General features: G+C 44.8%; 1 protein-coding gene and 1 pseudogene across 3 annotated transcripts in view; one reads left to right on the forward strand and one right to left on the reverse strand.

Moving 5' to 3' along the window:
- CORO1C (coronin 1C) overlaps positions 1–19,171 on the forward strand; it is a 77,463-nt gene that overhangs the window by 48,659 nt on the left and 9,633 nt on the right. For all 3 annotated transcript variants that reach the window (XM_061385138.1, XM_061385139.1, XM_061385140.1), the window contains exons 4-5: positions 13,402–13,531; positions 18,200–18,381. In XM_061385138.1, coding sequence (XP_061241122.1) covers positions 13,402–13,531; positions 18,200–18,381 — 312 coding nt within the window. The remainder of the gene's footprint in view (positions 1–13,401; positions 13,532–18,199; positions 18,382–19,171) is intronic.
- LOC133228994 (threonylcarbamoyl-AMP synthase-like) lies at positions 2,841–4,410 on the reverse strand (annotated as a pseudogene).

Consider the following 19,171-nt stretch of genomic DNA (forward strand, 5'->3'; position numbering starts at 1 on the left):
TGGCTACAGACACATTTTGCTAAGGGAGAAGAACAGTGTTCAGACCCAGTGCCAAATCTTAATCTAGGAAACCTTAACCTTTCTTAGAGAAGGGTGTTTGACACATCTCTCCTCATCTCCAGCATTATTGTTCATGTTGCCCTTAAAAAAAAACAAACAAACCACCTTTGTGTTATAAAACACACTGAACAGTTAAGTGAAAAAGTGAATTGAGAGATTTATGACAGAGTGAACATCCTGTGACCACCTCCCAGGTCAAGAAGTGGGATTCTCCCAGCCCTCTCAGACTCTTCCTATGCCCACCCCAATCCTGAGCCACCCCTCCCTCCACAAGTAACCAGTAAATTCACCTCCTTGCCTCTCTTTGTGGTTTTAATCATGTAAACGTGCATCTCTGGATGATGCTAGAGCTCAGCCTTCCAAGTTTTAAGAGCTTGATAGGTCTTTTAAGTCTTTCCTAGTCTACAGGAGGAGTTCCTCCTCCATCCTTTCCTTGTTGAAGATGCCTGACCTTCGACCTGAAGCTTCCAGCAGTCCAGATTCTGCTGATTGCACCCTCATGGTCCAGTTCAACCTGCTTCTCTGTCTTTCAGATTCCCTGCGAGTTGGCAGCTGCATCCTAGAGTGTGATTAGATTCAGATTCCAACCCTTTGACAAGCCTAGAGCTCCAGCTCTGGTCTCCTTCAAGGCACGAGGTCTCAAGATGCCTGTTTTTTTGTTTTTTTTCTCTTTTTTTTAATTTGCACAGTTACTGGGTATCAGTTGTTTTCAGTTTTCAGCTGGTAGAAGTTGTAAGCTGGTCCTCCCTCTCATCTATTTAGTTACCCAGGAGTACAGTTCATACAGGAAAGCAGGGTAAACATTTGATTCTTTCCTTTTATTTACCCAGTTTTCAAGATAATGAATTGGTTCTCGGTCTTCCTCAGAAGGTGACCAATTAGTTTTTCCTTTGGAGGTTTTCTTCCCCTTTCATTTCATATGGAACTCATGGATTTGAACTTATTTCACAGTTTTTGATCCATTACAGTTCTTCTTTCAAAGCTCAGCTCATTCAGTCTTTGTTAATGGAAACCTGTCTGCAGTTCCCGAGTCCTTCTGACATGACCCTACTTGTTTCTGTGGCTTCCTTACTCTTTGGTATGTCGAAGTGTCCAAGGCCCATCCTGGACATCTCTAGTCCCACACCTCGAATCGGCCTTTCTCTCAGAGGCCCTGGTTTCTTTGAATGGAAAATGGAATTTCTCGGTCACTGTCCGGGTGCTTAGGGATGCTCATTGTTACTGTGGTGATCATTGTTTATAAGACTGTGTGGTAAATTTGTTCAGAATATACATATATATTTAAAGATATGATACCTTGTGACTTAGTTTTAATCTTTCTAGTTCAAAGTCAGGACTGTAGAGTTTTTATCTGACTTCTTTAATAATGCATCTGTCTCCTTTCTTTCACACCCAGAATCCTGGTTTTCAGGGAGTCAAGATGAATTAAAATATTCTAATCTATCTCATTTGCTGTTTCACGGTATACACACAGTAATCTCACACTAAAAATACCAATAGTATCACCACTGTCATGATTGCTGAAAGCAGTTTAAAAAAAAAAAAAGTCATTTGGATCATCTGACACTCCTCCTCTGGTCGATTGTAGACCCCAGTTCTCTGGAAACCAATCTGAGAGGGCTCCCTCCTGGGACGGGCTGGATCCATACTGAGGAGCAGTTCCAAGGGACGGAATCAACTAGGAAAGGCTCGTGGGAACATGCGCTCTAAGCTCTTCTATATTGACAGCAGCTTGTTATGACCTTTATTATTTATTAGTTCAGTTCAGTTCAGTCGCTCAGTCGTGTCCGACTCTCTGTGACCCCATGAATCGCAGCACTCCAGGCCTCCCTGTCCATCACCAACTCCACGTCCATCGAGTTGGTGATGCCATCCAGCCATCTCATCCTCTGTCATCCCCTTCTCCTCCTGCCCCCAATCCCTCCCAGCATCAGGGTCTTTTCCAGTGAGTCAACTCTTCGCATGAGGTGGCCAAAATATTGGAGTTTCAGCTTTAGCATCAGTCTTTCCGATGAACACTCAGGACTGATCTCCTTTAGGATGGACTGGTTGGATCTCCTTGCAGTCCAAGGGACTCTCAAGAGTCTTCTCCAACACCACAGTTCAAAAGCGTCGATTCTTCGGCACTCAGCTTTCTTCACAGTCCAACTCTCACATCCATACATGACCACTGGAAGAACCATAGCCTTGACTAGACGGACCTTTGTTGGCAAAGTAATGTCTCTGCTTTTGAATATGCTATCTAGGTTGGTCATAACTTTCCTTCCAAGGAGTAAGCGTCTTTTAATTTCATGGCTGCAATCACCATCTGCAGTGATTTTGGAGCCCCCCAAAATAAAGTCTGACACTGTTTTCCCATCTATTTGCCATGAAGTGATGGGACCAGATGCCATGATCTTAGTTTTCTGACCTTTATACTTGAAGGTAAATTTTTCTGGATATAAAATCCTTGGCTTGCAGCATTTCCTTGAGTATTTAAATATCTTATTTTGGCATAAAGTGTTGCTATAAAAAACCAGATGATGGTGTAATTTTCTTTTCCTTATAGATATGTTATTTTTGCCTAGATGTTCATAAAATTTTTGTGTTTTTTTTCTTAAAATGTAGTAAATTTTGCTAGACTATTTTTGGTTATTCTGAGTTGGTGTTTCTGAGTATGTGATGTGCTCTTTCAGTGTAGCTTCAGGTCTTCTTCTTTTTTTTTTCCTACCCTCCAGGAAAGTTTTCTTGACTTAGAAGTCTTCAAAGTTTGTTCTTTTGCTTTGGTTTTTTTCCTTCAGGGACTCCTGTTATCCAAGTGCTTTATCGTCTTCTTTGATGTTTGATATTATCTATCTAGCTTTGATATTTATCAGTTTCTCTCCAAACCTTTCTTCTTCTTCTTCTTTTTTTAGCGTTTACAAAGATGTTTAATAGCACTCCTGTCTATTAAAGAAAATAGAAAGTTCAAATGCCCAACAGTAATTATGTTTAACACTTGGTATATACATTTGGATAAAGAGAAACGCTGCTGAGTAGACATTGGATTTAAATAAAGGTGTTGTAGGTATAATTCATTACAATTTATATTATGAATAAATTAGAAAAAAGGGCTGAAAAAGACAGGAGAGGTTTATTTTTCATTATTCTTTCATTTGGACCCAGCACACCACGCCCCCGCCCCGCCAAGAACTTATTACTTCCCACCATTGAACCATCATGATGACTCTCCACCAGGCAGTCACAGCATAGAGCCAGCTCCTGGTTCAGTGGAAACATGTTTGGCTCTACAGTTCATATCCTAACTCCGCCCCAGCTTCAGGAGTGCAAACTCATGCCTTTGGTCACTTGAGACTTTTTAAAAAGCACCAACTGATGGTGTTAGCTGATTTGGACCCGAAATGCCACTGTGCACCAGAGAAGAGGCTCTCACTAGATTCCGAATCTGTGATTTATTTTTCAGAAATCAGAACAAGAAGAAACTTATGAGAACAAGGCCATCCTAGGAATGTTCATAAAATCTCTCTTCAGTTTGTGACTGAAGATGAAATTACAGATAAATAAATATCCCCTCCCTAACCAGGTGTGAGGCTTAACCAGCAGCTTCAGAGACCTGGTCTATCTATCGTGTTCAGAAAGAAACTTTGCCTTAAAAGGTCAGACCAGTAACACTGCAGCCCCAGCGGCCTCTGCAAAGAGGCCTTGCCAGCCACCGGCAGTGGGACACGACAGTGTCCAGCACCAGTCCCCAGGCCTCCGTCCCTGGAGTTTCACAGGCAGGATCCATGTGAGGGGAGCAGCCCGTATTGCTGGAGGATGGCCCAGTACTCCCCAGGGCACACCTGGGCAGAGGATGCCAGACTTTCCAGGCACAGGCAAGTCGACCACAGTTGAGCCTGACACCTCAGGGCTCTGGTTGTCCCCAGTGGGTCCCTAATCACCAGGGACAGACAAGGCCTGAGGTCCTGGAATTCCTCGACATTCAGAGAGCTGGCCTGAGGGCTGAGGTTGGCGCTGGTGAAAGCAACTGGTCCCCCAAATGCCTGGGCCGAGTCCTGCCTGAAAGGCGTGGTCAGGAACCTGGATGCCTGCAAGAGGAGTGGAGAGGTTCGGATCCTCCGAGGGCTCCATCCCAGGGTCACTGGACCTGGTGGCAGCGGGTGGCTCAGGAGCCCCTCGGGTGCGCTCACATGGTGGGACCTGTAGACTTCAGCCACACTGGGGTCTGCGGGCCTTGGCCCCCTGCATGGGCGTACCAGAGACATCCCTCCTACTCATTTCTTGTAGGCTAAAATGTTTCTGCTTTTTACCTTTTATTTCTTTGGGGTTGTTATTTGTGTCTGTTTGCTCTTAGTTTCGGAGAAGGCAATGGCACCCCACTCCAGTACTCTTGCCTGGAAAATCCCATGGACAGAGGAGCCTGAAAGGCTGCAGTCCATGGGGTCGCTAAGAGTTGGACATGACTAAGTGACTTCACTTTCACTTTTCACTTTCATGCATTGGAGAAGGAAGTGGCAACCCACTCCAGTGTTCTTGCCTGGAGAATCCCAGGGATGGGGGAGCCTGGGCTGCCGTCTGTGGGGTTGCACAGAGTCGGACACAACTGAAGCGACTTAGCAAGCAGCAGCAGCTGTTAGTTTCTTTGTTAGCCTTTGTTTCTAAAGTACTTTTACTTTGAGATCTAATTTTTTCTTGATTTCCACCACCTGTTCTTGAATTTTTCAAGTTCAGACTTATAACGTTTCCTGTCTTGTTCTCTTAATAATGTCTTTTGAAGCCTATGTGATAGTATTTAAATCGTTTTTGGCGCGGATCTTGTTAGTGTTCTGTACTGTCTGTCAGGGTGCTATTTCTGTACCGTATTCTCTTTTATTCTCATAGTAGTTTTGGAGCCTTTATTTATTTATTTATTTTTGCCCTCTCTCTTATTTTAATGTGAATTTAGTTTTTCCAAAGCTTTCAAAAGCTGGCTTGCTTTATAAAGCTGTTCAAACTCTGCAGAGCGCCCTCTTCTGTCGTTTTCGGGTAGTGTTGAGGAACACCGCGGCTTGCTCTGTATTTCCTGACCTGCTTTTAACTTGACCTTTCTGATTCCTTTGTCCGTCTTACTTCGGTCCTGCTCAGCTTTGCTTCCATTCCTTGGAATTGCCTCTCGGTGTGGGCCTGTCTCAGAAGGGAGTCCTCTCTGGCTGGCTTCGAGAATATTGGGGTCTAGATTTCTCAGCCCCTGCAGACCTTTGCTGTTTAAGGCCCTGTTCTCGTCCACTGCTGGGGAAGGCAGAGCCCCTCCTGTTTCCGTTGTGGTCTCCTAACGGCCTGCTCTGCTCAGGTCTGTGGGGCCCCCGTTGCTGCCGCAGGGGTTTTTCACACAGAGGCCGACAGCACATGGGTCGTGTGGCTGTTGGTGATTTTCCTCCACCCACTTGCATCTGGTGGTCGCCTCGTTTTCTGTAAGTGTGATCCCTGTGTTTTGTTTTGTCATCTGGGTGCTCTGTGTTTTTCTGCAGGGACCTGGGGAGATCTGCCGCTGACACCACCGTCTTCCCGGAATCCTCCTGTGTTGCCCCTTTATTGGTTTTGCCAGAGTGAACATTCTGTAAATTTGGGATAAATCTTCCTCCAGCTCTTTTTTAGTCCCTTAAGTATGGGGCTGATATTTTAATCGCTTAATTTGCCTCAAATCATTTGATATTATCGGGCTAATTGCAAAATGCTTTAATAACTCAGCAGTTGAAAAAAAAAGTTTTTAAGAAGTATTTGATCTCCTACCCCACCTGCTTCTTAATACCTCATTTTCCACTTGTTCTGAAGATAAAAACACCATACAATAGATCAAATAATTTCAAACAGCAGCTTTTATTAATTAAAAAAAGAAGAAGAAAAGTTGGCTGTAGTTTCCTCCTGGTGATAGCCCAGGAGCTGCAAATGTAGATTGCTATCAGGGCCCAGCTCTTGTCGAGAAAGGATGCTGAGAAGGTCCCAGGCCACGTCTATCTATTTATCTATCTATGTATATCTATGTTCTCAGCCTTAGTTACCTTACTTGTTTCAAAAACTAAATTAAATAAATAAACACACAAGTACGCCAATTGAGAGGATCAAGGAAGGTATAAATATATAATGAGTTATTTTTCTTACAGTGAGTTTTGATGTATACTTAGAGTGGATTCATGGCAGTAATAATATCTTCAGCAGATAATTCAGTAGGAAAAAATACAACAAAACCAGTTTACCAAATGAACAGTAAATGATTAAATTAATTTTTAAAACTGCTTTTTATATTTATGGTGTAATTCTATGATGTCCTCTGCATTTAAGTGGTGTTAATTCATGGTGTGAGCATTGATTCTGTGGCAGTGATACTAGTGTTGATCGCAGTTTTAGAGAAGGAATACCAGCCTTATGGTACATCCCTTCATCATTTAGAGATGGCTTCTTGAAGCCACCTGAAGGTAAATTTTGCAGGCATAGTTTGCTTTTGATGTCCTGCTTGTTTTTTTCTTCTCATTTTTTGGCCACTCCTTTGGCATGTAGTGTGGGATCTTAGTTCTCTGACCAGGGATCAACGCTGTGTTCCCTGCAGTGGAAGCGCGCAGTCTTAACCACTGGACCTCCAGGGAAGTCCTGGTGCACTGCTTCTTAAAGTGATGTTTTGTACAAGCAAATAGCAATGATATAAACCCTGCTCCGGGAAACTATACTCTGCTCCTAGGTTTTCCAGATTTTTTGATACTGTGAGATTGCAGCTGTTGAGTATTTTATTTGGGAAAATTTTAGCTCCAAGAAAATAACCACACCTTATATAATACAAAGAGCAGCCAAGGTAGGTGTAGTGAATTGTGTCGATTCAACTCTGTCCCTTATCTGCAAACACAGATGCAAAGACCAGCTGTCCAGACAGCGGGGCCACCTGGCTGGCTCCTTCAGAGTCTGGGAGAGGGGATGTTCCTGCAGAGGAGCACTCTTACTTGTCTTCACCTGGAGGCTCTGATGGTCCCAGATGAGGAGGCTTAAATGGCCACTGTTCTCTTTTCCCAAATCAGTCTTAACATTCCTGTGGACATCAACAGTGATCAGCTCCCTAGTTTAGCCAGTTTTGTGTCTGCTGTAAATTTTCCTGTTGTGGGCTTTGCCTTGAAATAAAGGTGGAAGTGACGTGGTTGGTGATGAGAGCGCATTCCCCAGGGCTCCAGCCCCTCTCAGTCATCCAGCAGGACTTGTTATTTCCATTCTGTCCAGATTGCATCTGGGCCGTCGGCCAAGTGGCTATTCCTTGGCACATTGGAACCCCTCTCTCAGTGCTTGGTTTTCTCAAGACCAGCGTTGTTCTCAGTGTCATGGTTCGTGAGGGGTGTCCTGACTCTGCATCCTGCCCGTGGGGGTGGTTGGAAGGCAGCTTCTGCGGGGGGTCTGCTACTCTGCAGGGGCTGCGGTCTCAGCCTCTCCCTGTCCCTTCAGATCAGTGCTTTCCTTCATTCTGCCTTTGGAGTTGATTTCTTCTGCATTTAAAAAACGCGGCCTTTGAGGGGAATCCTTTTTGTGGCTGTAACTCCAGTAGCTGGCCCAGTAGCAAGTTCATGATGGGTAATTAAAGCAGAGAAGCGGTGTCTGGAAACACTTTGTGTTTGCTTTAAATTTGCGCTGTGTTTGAGAAATAAAACCGTCAAACAGATACACTTTAAAATGACTGCTTTGAGAGAAATCGCTTTTCTTAATTTTCCTCCCTTTTTTCCTGTTAGAACTGTTCTCTGGACCTGTCCTTTTTCATATTCAGAAATTCACGTGGGAAAAGGAGGCCAGTGATACAGTCATTCCTGAACAGGGGCTTAAAGTTGTTTTTTTCCAGAACCATGTTGGCTTTTCACCCACTGATTCACTTTTTTGTCTGGAAGCCCTAAAGAATGATGGCATTTTTACCCCCTTTCTTTCAAAACGAAACAAGATAAAACATTGCCTTAGTAATGTATCATCCACACAGAAAATGCCAGGAATACACAGTATTATTTTAAAAAAGGAAAAAAGCCAGGAGGTGAGGGGATAGCTTGTAGTGGCTGCCAGGCTGAATGCCCGCTGAGGGTTCAGCAGAGGGTGTCTGATGCCTCTCTTCCTCTCTGCTCCCCGAGTATGTGTCTGGAAGAGCGAGTGGTATTAGAGTCCTTGCCGTGGCCACAGAACACAGAGAAGCTAACGGACCAGCCTGGAGATCAGAGCTGATCTCATTTGTGCTAATTGGCCCAGGCATGAACTAGAGCTTTCACACATGTGATATCTTGGACATAAATTAGGCAGTTAGGTAAAGGGCTGAATTAATTTGAAGACAAATTAATTTCATTGCCAAGAATCCTGCTGTTGAGACTTAAAATTACATATTGGGGTCATAAGGGTCACAGTTACCAACAAGAAGAAGAATCATGAACATAGATCCTTTTATTTTGCCGGGCACCATGTGAAGCCTTCACGTGGTGCTTATTTTAATCACTGTTAACAGCGCAGTGAGGCAGGAGCGTGTCCCATTTTACCACTCAGGAAGCCCAGGCCCAAGAGAGGTGACAGTTTTGTCAAAGGTCACTCCGTTCGCAGTAGTTCACCTTTGGGGGGTGCTTGGGGGCGCAGAATGTTTCCACGTGTTGACCTTTCCAGTTACCCTCAGAGGGTAGAGCTGCTGCTGTCCCTTGAATCAAACAAGGAAATCGAGGCTCCAGGAAGTGAAGCCCCTTCTTCATGCTGACGTGGCCACTTAGCGTCCCAGCTCTGGTGGAGACCTGGCCTCTGACATCCTGGCCCGCGGCCACACCAGGCTGCGTCCCGGGTCGTGCGCAGGGAAACTAAACATAGGCTGAATGAGACTCCCGCGACCTCTCCAGTCCAAACTGGAAGGCCATTGTGGCTGCAGCAGGGAGCCCAGCAAAGGGCAGAGAGCCACGTGCCAGCGGGCCTGTGAGCCAGCTCAGCGGGCACCGAGCAGGGCTGTGTCCACTTCATGTGCAAGGACCTACAGGTGTGCCAGGCCTTTCCCGAGTCCACCTTCCTCCCTGCAGAGGCTGGAGGGCTGCTGTCTTCGCGTCTCCTCGCACAGGAGTTCCCGTCACTGCCCCCTCCTGCTGGGGCTCTCCTGCCAGTGTTATCTTTTTACTCTGCTGTCTCTCAGCCCCTCAGCCAGCCTCTTTGGAGCATCTACTCTTTAGAAAATTGCTCCCTACAGCTGTTTTCTTTTGAAACTAGATCCTTGATTTCCTTCCTTCCCTCTCCCCTTCCTTCTTTCCTGCTTCCGCCTATCACCTAACTCCTATTCATCCTTAGAGGTGTCTCCTCAGGGAATCTTCCTGGATGTACCAGACTCAGATGGCAGGAAGGCAACCTCGTGACACTTAATTTTCACTCCACTTAGCTTACACCAGTGTCGCGTTGGTAATGTAGACTCTGGTTTCCTAGTGAAAAAGACAAGTAATAAGTACAGCTAACACTTACCCAGAGCCTGCCTTAGGCCAGGCATTGTTCTGAGTGCTTTAGATTGCTGTTGTCACATTGGTCTCCAGACAACCCCAGTGAGAGCAAATTCCTTATTATTCCCATTTTATAGGCGAGGAAGCTTGAGGTCCAGATAGGTTAGGTGAATGTCCCCAAGGTCATACAGCTGATATGTAGAATTAGGATATTCCACATCCCTGCACTGTACTGGGGGCACTGACTGTGTGTCAGGCACTGTTCCAGGACTTTCTTAATTCGTTTAGTCCTCACGGCACTAAATGAAGTCTGACGCTTCCCTGCGCTGAGCCCTTTGACCATCAACGTAAGAGGCCTGGGCTGGAGTGGAACCAAGATCTGCTTGGTTCCTGAGCCCATGCTCCACCTGTCTGCTTGACTTTGCTGTCTTTTGCTTTCAGTCTCATAGACTGACCACTCTGCTTTGTTAAGACTGTAAACCCCTTGAGAGCAAGATCTAAGCTTAGTTGTCCTTCCCCTCCTTGCCTGCTAATGGGCCTGTGTTATGGTGGCTACTCAAGGAAAATGCTCTTGAGTGAGTGACCGAGATAGTAAGATGGGTTAGGTGTCTGCGTGAAATGCATAAGCCTTGTTGACGGAACCGTGAGGTCTGCCAAAAGTGAGATAAAGAAGGGACAAAGAATTTCCTCATTTTTAAAAGTATATAATAAATATTATGCTCCATCACTAAAATCTCCTTGCCATCCAAAGAAAAGATGGATGAAGAAGCTTGAGAAAGAAGAGATGAAGTCCTGTTATGAGCTCTCATGTTTAAGACAGGAAATGCTGATTATATCCAAAGCCACCCATCACTCCACGCCTCATTAGGGATTTTGAAAATGCACTATTTAATCGGGGTCAGTCAGGCACTGAAGGTTTTACGATCCTTGTGGGAAAACCCGGCAGCCCGCGGTCACAGTGCCACCTGGAGACAGCATATGGAATTACATGCTTTCTGTCCCAAGCTTGGTCAGAATTCATTTTGCAAAATGCATTTCCTGTTGAGTCATTGAAGTCCCACTTCCTAATTGTTTCTGTGCTGACTTCGTGCTTTGATTAAATCAGTACTTGTTTTCTGTTCAAAATTTCTGTCCTGCTTTACATTCAAATAGCCAAGTTCAATGTGGAGCTGTTTTACTGATCTTAAACCCTTGAATAAAAACAGGGGAAAGCAAACAGATACCACTGGAGGGTAGCAGACACCCACACTCCAGGAGTGCAGCCGCAGGCCAGAGTCTGTTCTGTCCAGAGGAGAGAAGCCTGGTCTGGGTGAGGGGTGAGAAGGAGCAAGGTCGACCCCCTTGCCTTCCCATGCTGGTTCACATCTGCCTTAAAGCCCGCTGACTGATGGAGCATTCAGGGAAATTAGGTGGTTTCTTAAGCCATCAGAAGGCAGGTTTATGGATAATCCCGTAATTCACGACTTGCCTGCAGTCCTCAGACTGGCACCCTTTTTGCTCTGATTCTTTGCAGGACAACAGCTGAGCTGAACCTTAACCACTCCTAATCCAGACTCTGCCTCCGCTAAGCGATTGAAAACACACAGTTGTTTGTCTCCTCCTTAAAAACCCCCAACAAAGGAAAATTCTATTTCTCACTTGTTCCACTGTTGAGCATGATTTTTTCCACTGGCAAGTTCTAAATTTGTTATGAACTAGTTGCATAAACTCTTTTATGGTAGAAGATTTACTTAATACAGAAGAAAATAATTGTTTTAATCTTTAACCTTTTCAAAAGCTTAAATGTTACTTAATATCTGGTTTTAACAGCTTTATTGAGATTTAATTTACATATAGCTCACCCATTTAAAGTGTACAATTCAATGGTCTTTAGTATATTCACAGATATGTGCCACTTATCACCACAGACAATTTTAGAATGTTTCCACCACCTCAGAAAGAAACCCCATGTTCTAAGCTATTGCACATGCACACATACACCCCCAGCACTAAGCAACCACTAATATACTTTCTGCCTGGGGAGTTCCGTGGACAGAGGGGCCTGGTGGGCTGCTGTCCATGGGGTTGCACAGAGTCAGACACGACTGAAGCAATTTAGTAATATACTTTCTGCCTCTATAGATTTTCCTTTCTGGACATCTCATATGCATGAATCCTACAGTATGTGGGTTGTCATCACTGGCTTCTTTTACTTAGCCTGACATGGTCAAGCTTCCTCCACACTATAGCATGTCAGTGCGTGTGTGCTCAGTTGTGTCCGACTCTGCAATCCCATGGACTGAAAAGCCTGGCAGGTTCCTCTGTCCATGGCATTTTTCCAGGCAAAAATACTGGAGTGAATTGCCATTTCCTCCTCCAGGGAATCTTCCCCACCCAGGGATCAAACCTGCATCGACAGGCGAATTCTTTACCACTGAACCCGCAGGGAAGCCCAGTGTGTCAGAACTTCATCCTTTCTTTGGTCATATATTCCTTTGTGTTTCACATTTCTTGTATTCATTTGTCAGTTGCTGGACATTTGGGTTGTTTCCACCTTTTGGCTATGATGAATAATAATAGGTTTATGGTGCAAAACATATATTTTCCTTTCTCTTGGGTAGATACCTAGAAGTGGAATTGCTGGGTCATAGAGTAACTTTGTGCTTAATCTTTTGGTGAATTTCTAAACTGTTGCCCAAAGCAGCTGCACTATTTTTCATTCTAGCCAGCAGTATATGAGGGCTCTGAATTCTCTACATCCTCCCCAGTACTTGCTGGTATATGTCCTTTTATTCCAGACTTGTAGTGGGTGTGAAGTGACGTGTTACTGTGCTTTTGATTTGTGTTTTCCTGGTGGCTCATAATGTTGAGCAGCTCTTCATGTGCCTTTTTGCCATCTGTATATCTTCCTTGAAGAAATATCTAGATTTCTTGCTCATTTAAAAAATGGGATTATTTTTCTTTTCTTATTGCGTTCTTTTGGAGCAGGCAATGGCACCCCACTCCAGTACTCTTGCCTGGAAAATCCCATGGGTGGAGGAGCCTGGTGGGCTGCAATCCATGGGGTCGCTGAGGGTCGGACACGACTGAGCGACTTCACTTTCCCTTTTCACTTTCATGCATTGGAGAAGGAAATGGCAACCCACGCCAGTGTTCTTGCCTGGAGAATCCCAGGGACGGGGAGCCTGGTGGGCTGCCGTCTCTGGGGTCGCACAGAGTCGGACACAACTGACGTGACTTAGCAGCAGCAGCATTGTGTTCTTTATATGGTCTAGATAAAAGTTGTTTTTCAGATATATGACATAAATTATTTTCTCTCATTCTGTGGGTTGTCTTGTCCCTTTCTTGATAGTATCCTTTGAAACACAAAAGTTTTTAATTTTGATGAAGTCCAATTAAGGTTTTTCTTTTGTGAGAACATTTCTTCAGTACATGTTACAAAACTATTAGGTATCTTTTTATTTTCCCAATGTAAAATTATAGAAAATATGATGTTTGAAAAACTATGCTGCCGCCCAAGAACCTTTGGTGGATAGAGTTTGCTTTCCCCTCAAGACCATGGGCTCACCTAGGGGTTTTCACCCCAGTGCTGCTTTTCGTGGGTGCTTGCTTCAGTCATTTTGTATTTTTCTTTCAATTTTTTGGTATGCTTCTAACTGGAGAGTTTTTAACTTAACAGTGAATGTAAAATAAAATCTCCACTAATAGTAAATAAAAGCCAGAGAGGTCTAACATTTTTAGAGCTTATGGATATTTTGCTCTGTTATCCTACTCCATTTGAAGAACAGCTGTTCGTGTTTCACCACATTCTGCCTTTCATCCAGAGACCACCGTGCGTTCTGTTTACTCACAGCGAGGCTTCCCACAGGATGCTCACAGTAAATGTGATAACAAAAGCCGACCTCTTTCATGTGGATCACCTTTCTTCCTCTTCCAACAGGTATGGCAGATCCCAGAAAACGGACTCACCCTTTCCCTGACTGAGCCCGTGGTCATCTTAGAAGGCCACTCAAAGAGAGTTGGCATCGTAGCCTGGCACCCGACGGCCCGCAACGTGCTTCTCAGCGCAGGTAGGAGCTGAGCGGCCTCTGCTTTCCCCTCCCCGTCACTCCCCACGGCCCCGTGTGGAGGGAGCAACAGATACGTTCCAACTATGCTGGCGGCTGTGAAATCAGAAGAACCCAGAGTGGGGTGCAGGTGTCCCCCAACCCGTGTGTGCACTCGCGCGCCCGTGTGTGTGTGTCTGTTAAGGCCTCTTGGGCAGATCCAGTGGAAGTGTGGACTTCTTGTCTAGAAGCAGGACGGACACGCGCTCCCTTAGTGCGTCTAGCGCTTTGTGGCTCTGGTGAATCTCAGCAGTCAACGGTTCCTGCGGGGGCTCCCACAGCCCTCGGTTGTAGTTACTCCTGCTGTGCTAGAAGGAGCCCGAGTAGGAGTCAGCAGCTCTGGCATTGCTGCCGATGTTGGGGTGATCTTGTTAGTTAAATATGCCCTCTCCTTTTAAAAATACTTCCATGTTTCTCCTTGTAGTCCGTGTATATTACAGAGAATATATATAAACAAAAAGGAGAAAATAAAAATCACTTATAACCCCATCACCCAGAGGAAACATCATTATTACCCCATTCTGATGTTTCCAGAAGATATTTCTGTGTGCATAAATGATTTTACATACAAAGAAGGTTCAGACTCTTTCACGTGACCTGCTTTCTGCACTTGCTGGTACACTGTGGTCCTTTTCATACATACTGTGTGATATTTTTAATGACTCCATTAATAGTCCATTGTCTGGATACCTCTGTTTATTTAGTTAGTCCTCTGTTTTTGGACATGGAGGTGTGCCGGGGACCAGCCCCGGCTGAACCAGGGTATTCGAAGGAGAGACGGCGTAGGCGAAGATCAGGAGACAATTGCTTAATTAAACGTTAATTAAGGATATAAAGAGTAATAGAATGAGGATAGCTCAGTAGGAAAATTCAGTGGAGAAAAGAGGCTGAAATAAGGATAGCTCAGTGAGGAAATTCAGTGGAGAAAAGAGGCTGAATAATTCAGCCAGAAGGTAAGAGAAAGAACGACATGGTGAGACCAAGTTTCGGTGAACAAGGCCCGCACTTTATTTTCCAAAGTAGTTTTTATACCTTATGTTATGCATAGAGGATAATGGGGGAAGGGGTAGAGTCATGCAGTAAGCCAGGCTTTCTTCCTGCAAACATATCATATGCAAAAGTTTAGGTGATTTGCATCATCTTCTGGCCCGGAGGCCTTTTTCTCTAAAGGTGATTATTCTCAAGTCAGGCGCCAGCCTCCAAAAAGCATTAGATAAAGTTGCATTCCTACAGAGCAAAGGTGTGGTGGGCTATAACAAGAACAAGAATTAACTCAAGGGTCCCAGGTTACAAACATTAAAGCTACTACTTACACCAACTATATTAATCAATACACTGCCAGGGACACAGCAGGTAAGGGATATGGAAACTTAGCAGCAAACATTGGCCCAACAAGTGAAAATGCCTTCACCAATACAATTTCTAATCAATCTTTTAACTACTCAAAAGAATCTGTGTTTAGACAGTTTAGAACATCTCCTGCCTCTCACAGTTGGGAGGCTCTGAACAATCACATGTGGCCGGAAAAACCTATTCAGGCAGGCTAGAGGATTTCCAAAGGAGTTTGTAGGTTAAACACTGTCACACCCAGGAATTATTAACTGGAGCTGTAAGCTAACTCTTTTTTCAGAGAGGTCGTGGGGGACAGCCCCCCGTAAAGTCAGAGGTGTAGGTGAAAGCACAAAGCAGAAAGTAGGCAGACTCTGGTTTTGGGGGTAGATTGCTCGAGAATTTCCAGGGAGACTCCTGAGGCTTGATCCCGCCTTTGCATATGCCAAGCCTCCTTCCTCATGACCTTTGCCAGAGGCGGAGCTCGCTCCCCGCAGAGGTGGTTTCTGCTTTTTCACTGTTGAACAGCACTGCAGTGAATCTTGTGACCAAGTCCTAGTTGTTCCCTACTGCTTTCCCACTTGTATAGTTTCCAAGTTTCATCTTAAAGAAATCTTCTTCTTTGTTCAAAAATATGAGCGTTTATCTACTATCATAGAAGCAATACAAAGGACAGGAAGGAGCTTTGTTGGGTGATGGAAATGTTCTAGATCTCGCCTGTGATAGTAGCTAGATGAGTATATATGTCTGTCAAAACTTAACCAATGTATACTTAAAATGAGTGCCTTGTATGCAAACTGTACCTTAAAAAAATTGGCTTATTAAAAATGCAGTGTTAATGTTAGTGGTAGAACTTTAAAGTCTTTCACTTTACCAGTAAACAAGAGGGGAGAAGTCCAGTTTTTAACTAGAAATGAAAGGTATTTATAATATAGTGAGTTAATTTAAAAATTTAATGCCTGGTGCCTATTGAAACCAAGAACTACTTTAAAAAAAAAAAAAAGGTTCTGTTTTTTAAAATCACAATTGACTATAACTGGGAAGCCTTCCAGTGTTTAACTCAGAACCTCAGTCTGATAAGGAGAGAAAACAATTCCAAAGGTGGAATTCCATCATGGAAAATACCCTACTGCCTGCCTCATCGAGGTCAGACCTAGGCTATCATCAGCAGACCAAGCCCAGTCTCCCTTGTACAGGCTGAGGAGAATGGTTGATTGCAGCGTTGTGCATATTTTAAGACTATATGATCCATCCACAGTGGCTGGAGTCACTTATTTGCCTGTGATGAAGGAGGAAGAGGACAGGTCAAGTCTCTATCCCAGAATTTAGTTCCAACTCTTCATACTGTTGTGCAGCTTTTTCACCCATTTCCTACTTCTAAAGAAATGGGAATAGCAGACCACCTGACCTGCCTCTTGAGAAACCTGTATGCAAGTCAGGAAGCAACAGTTAGAACTGGACATGGAACAAGACTGGTTCCAAATAGGAAAAGGAGTACGTCAAGGCTGTATATTGTCACCCTGCTTATTTAACTTATGTGCAGAGTACGTCATGAGAAATGCTGGGCTGGATGAAACACAAGCTGGAATCAAGATTGCCGGGAGAAATATCAGTAACCTCAGATATGCAGATGACACCACGCTTATGGCAGAAAGTGAAGAAGAACTAAAGAGCCTCTTGATGAAAGTGAAAGAGGAGAGTGAAAAAGTTGGCTTAAAGCTCAACATTCAGAAAACTAAGATCATGGCATCCGGTCCCATCTCTTCATGGCAAATAGATGGGGAAACAGTGAAAACAGTGGCTGACTTCATTTTTGGGGGCTTCAAAATCACTGCAGATGGTGATTGCAGCCATGAAATTAAAAGACACTTACTCCTTGGAAGGAAAATTATGACCACTCTAGACAGCATATTAAAAAGCAGAGACATTACTTTGTCAAAAAGGTCCATCTAGTCAAGACTATGGTTTTTCCAGTAGTCATGTATGGATGTGAGAGTTGGACTATAAAGAAAGCTGAGCACCAAAGAATTGATACTTTTGAACTGTGGTGTTGGAGAAGACTCTTGAGAGTCCCTTGGATGGCAAGGAGATCCAACCAGTCCGTCCTAAAGGAGATCAGTCCTGGGTGTTCATTGGAAGGACTGATGTTGAAGCTGAAACTCCAATATTTTGGCCCCCTGATGCGAAGAGCTGACTCATTTGAAAAGACCCTGATGCTGGGAAAGATTGAGGGCAGGAGCAGAAGGGGATGACAGAGGATGAGATGGTTGGATGGCATCACCAACTCAATGGACATGAGTTTGGGTAGACTCCGGGAGTTGGTGATGGACAGGGAGGCCTGGCGTGCTGCAATTCATGGGGTGCCAAGAGTCGGACACAACTGAGTGAATTGACTGAACCCTTAGGTAACTTAGCTGTCCTGGTTATCAGTAGCTAATTTTTGTAAGTGTTTGCAGAATTGGCTTATTGACAGGAGTTTCGCCTTCAGGATGTCCATCCTTTATGTTGCTTCCTCCTTGTGCTAATGTCCTGGAAGCAGCAAATGGTGCCTCTTGGGGCTTCGGGGACAGGGGGCTGACCATGGAGGGAAGGTGGGTTGATGAGCTGAGGGGCTGTGGCTCAGTTGACCTGTGGCCTCTTCGGGGATCAGGTTCTGAATGTACGTGCCTATTTGATGGCAGTTTGTGCTTCTCAAACCAGGCCAGTCTTGGCCTATTTTTCTCTCCTTTTTGAAAATAAAAATCTGCTATGAGGAGATGGCTGGGCATTTCCGTTCACTTATTGTAATTTATATGCTTTGGTCCAAGACCATGTCTTACAGCACCGTTGATTGCAGTAACCTCCTATCCAGTCTTTGTCTTGAGCCTCCTAAACCGTTATTTAAACCCTTTATTTTTAGTTTCTCCGGAAAAGAAAGAAGTTGTATTCGTTCTGATGCATGTTTTACTAGAAAAGGAAACTTACAGTCACTCAGGGTCCACCAGCCCAGTTAACTTTATTTAAAAAAAAATAGGATTCCATTTTCCTGCAGTTCTTTGTTTTTGTTTGCTTGGTATTCTTGTTTGTTTCACATGAACTCAGACTTAACAAGCTGTATTTTTCCTTTACCATGTTTCTTTTACACAAATCTGTTTTTTCTTTGGTCATTTCAGGTTTTGACTCCTGACAAGTGGGGCTTCTTATAATTAGCATCTTCATTTCAATACATATGTGTGTTTATCCTCCCTGTGCTTATGATTTTCACAGATGTGTTGTTGTGCATGCGTTTCTCATCCCTGAGGGTGTGGTTGTGCTTGCTTGCAGGCTGTGATAATGCCATCATCATCTGGAACGTGGGGACGGGGGAAGCCCTGATAAACTTGGACGACATGCATTCAGACATGATTTACAATGTCAGCTGGAACCGGAATGGCAGTCTGATCTGCACAGCCTCCAAAGACAAGAAAGTGAGAGTAATCGATCCGAGGAAACAGGAGATTGTTGCTGTAAGTATTCTTAGGGCAACAGCCCCTGTATTTGTAGTGCTCCAGTGGGTGAGAGCTTTCTGCTTTTTAACACAGACCAGAGAGTCTGGGCTGCCAGTGCATGGGCCCTTGCTGTATACAGAGACCCAACTGTGAATCAGAAAGGGCTTGTCCGGGCTTCTGTCTCCCAGGCGCCCTTCTCTTCAGAGCTGTGCATGTGCAGCTTTTACCCAAGCCTTCCTGGTAAGACTTCCCTGGTGGCTCAGATGGTAAAGCGTCTGCCTACAATGTGGGAGACCTGGGTTCAGTCCCTGGGTTGGGAAGATCTCCTGGAGAAGGAAATGGCAACCCACTCCAGAATTCTTGCCTGGAAAATTCCATGGGTGGAGGAGCCTCGTAGGCTGCAGTCCATGGGGTCACAAGGAGTCGGACACGACTGAGCGACTTCACTTTCTTTCTTTCACTTTCTCCCTCTCAGTTGGCAACCATTTCTCACAGAGAGACGATTGAGAATTTGCAAGTCTAGGGGTTCCCTGGTGGCTCAGTGGTGAAGAATCCACCTGCCAATGCAGGAGACATGGGCTCAATCCCGGATCTGGGAAGAGCCCACATGCTATGGGTCAGCTAAGCCCATACATGACAACTGTGGAGCCCGTGCTCTAGAGCCCGAGACCGCAGTGCTGAAGCCCAAGCACCCACGAGCCCATGCTCCTCCACAAGGGAAGCCGCCGCAGTGAGAAGCCTGCGCAGCGCAACTAGAGAGCAGCCTCCACTCCCCACAGCCAGAGAAGGCCCGCACGCAACAACAAAG

This window comes from Bos javanicus, chromosome 17 (genome assembly GCF_032452875.1).
Source record: "Bos javanicus breed banteng chromosome 17, ARS-OSU_banteng_1.0, whole genome shotgun sequence".
Taxonomy (NCBI): Eukaryota; Metazoa; Chordata; class Mammalia; order Artiodactyla; family Bovidae; genus Bos; species Bos javanicus.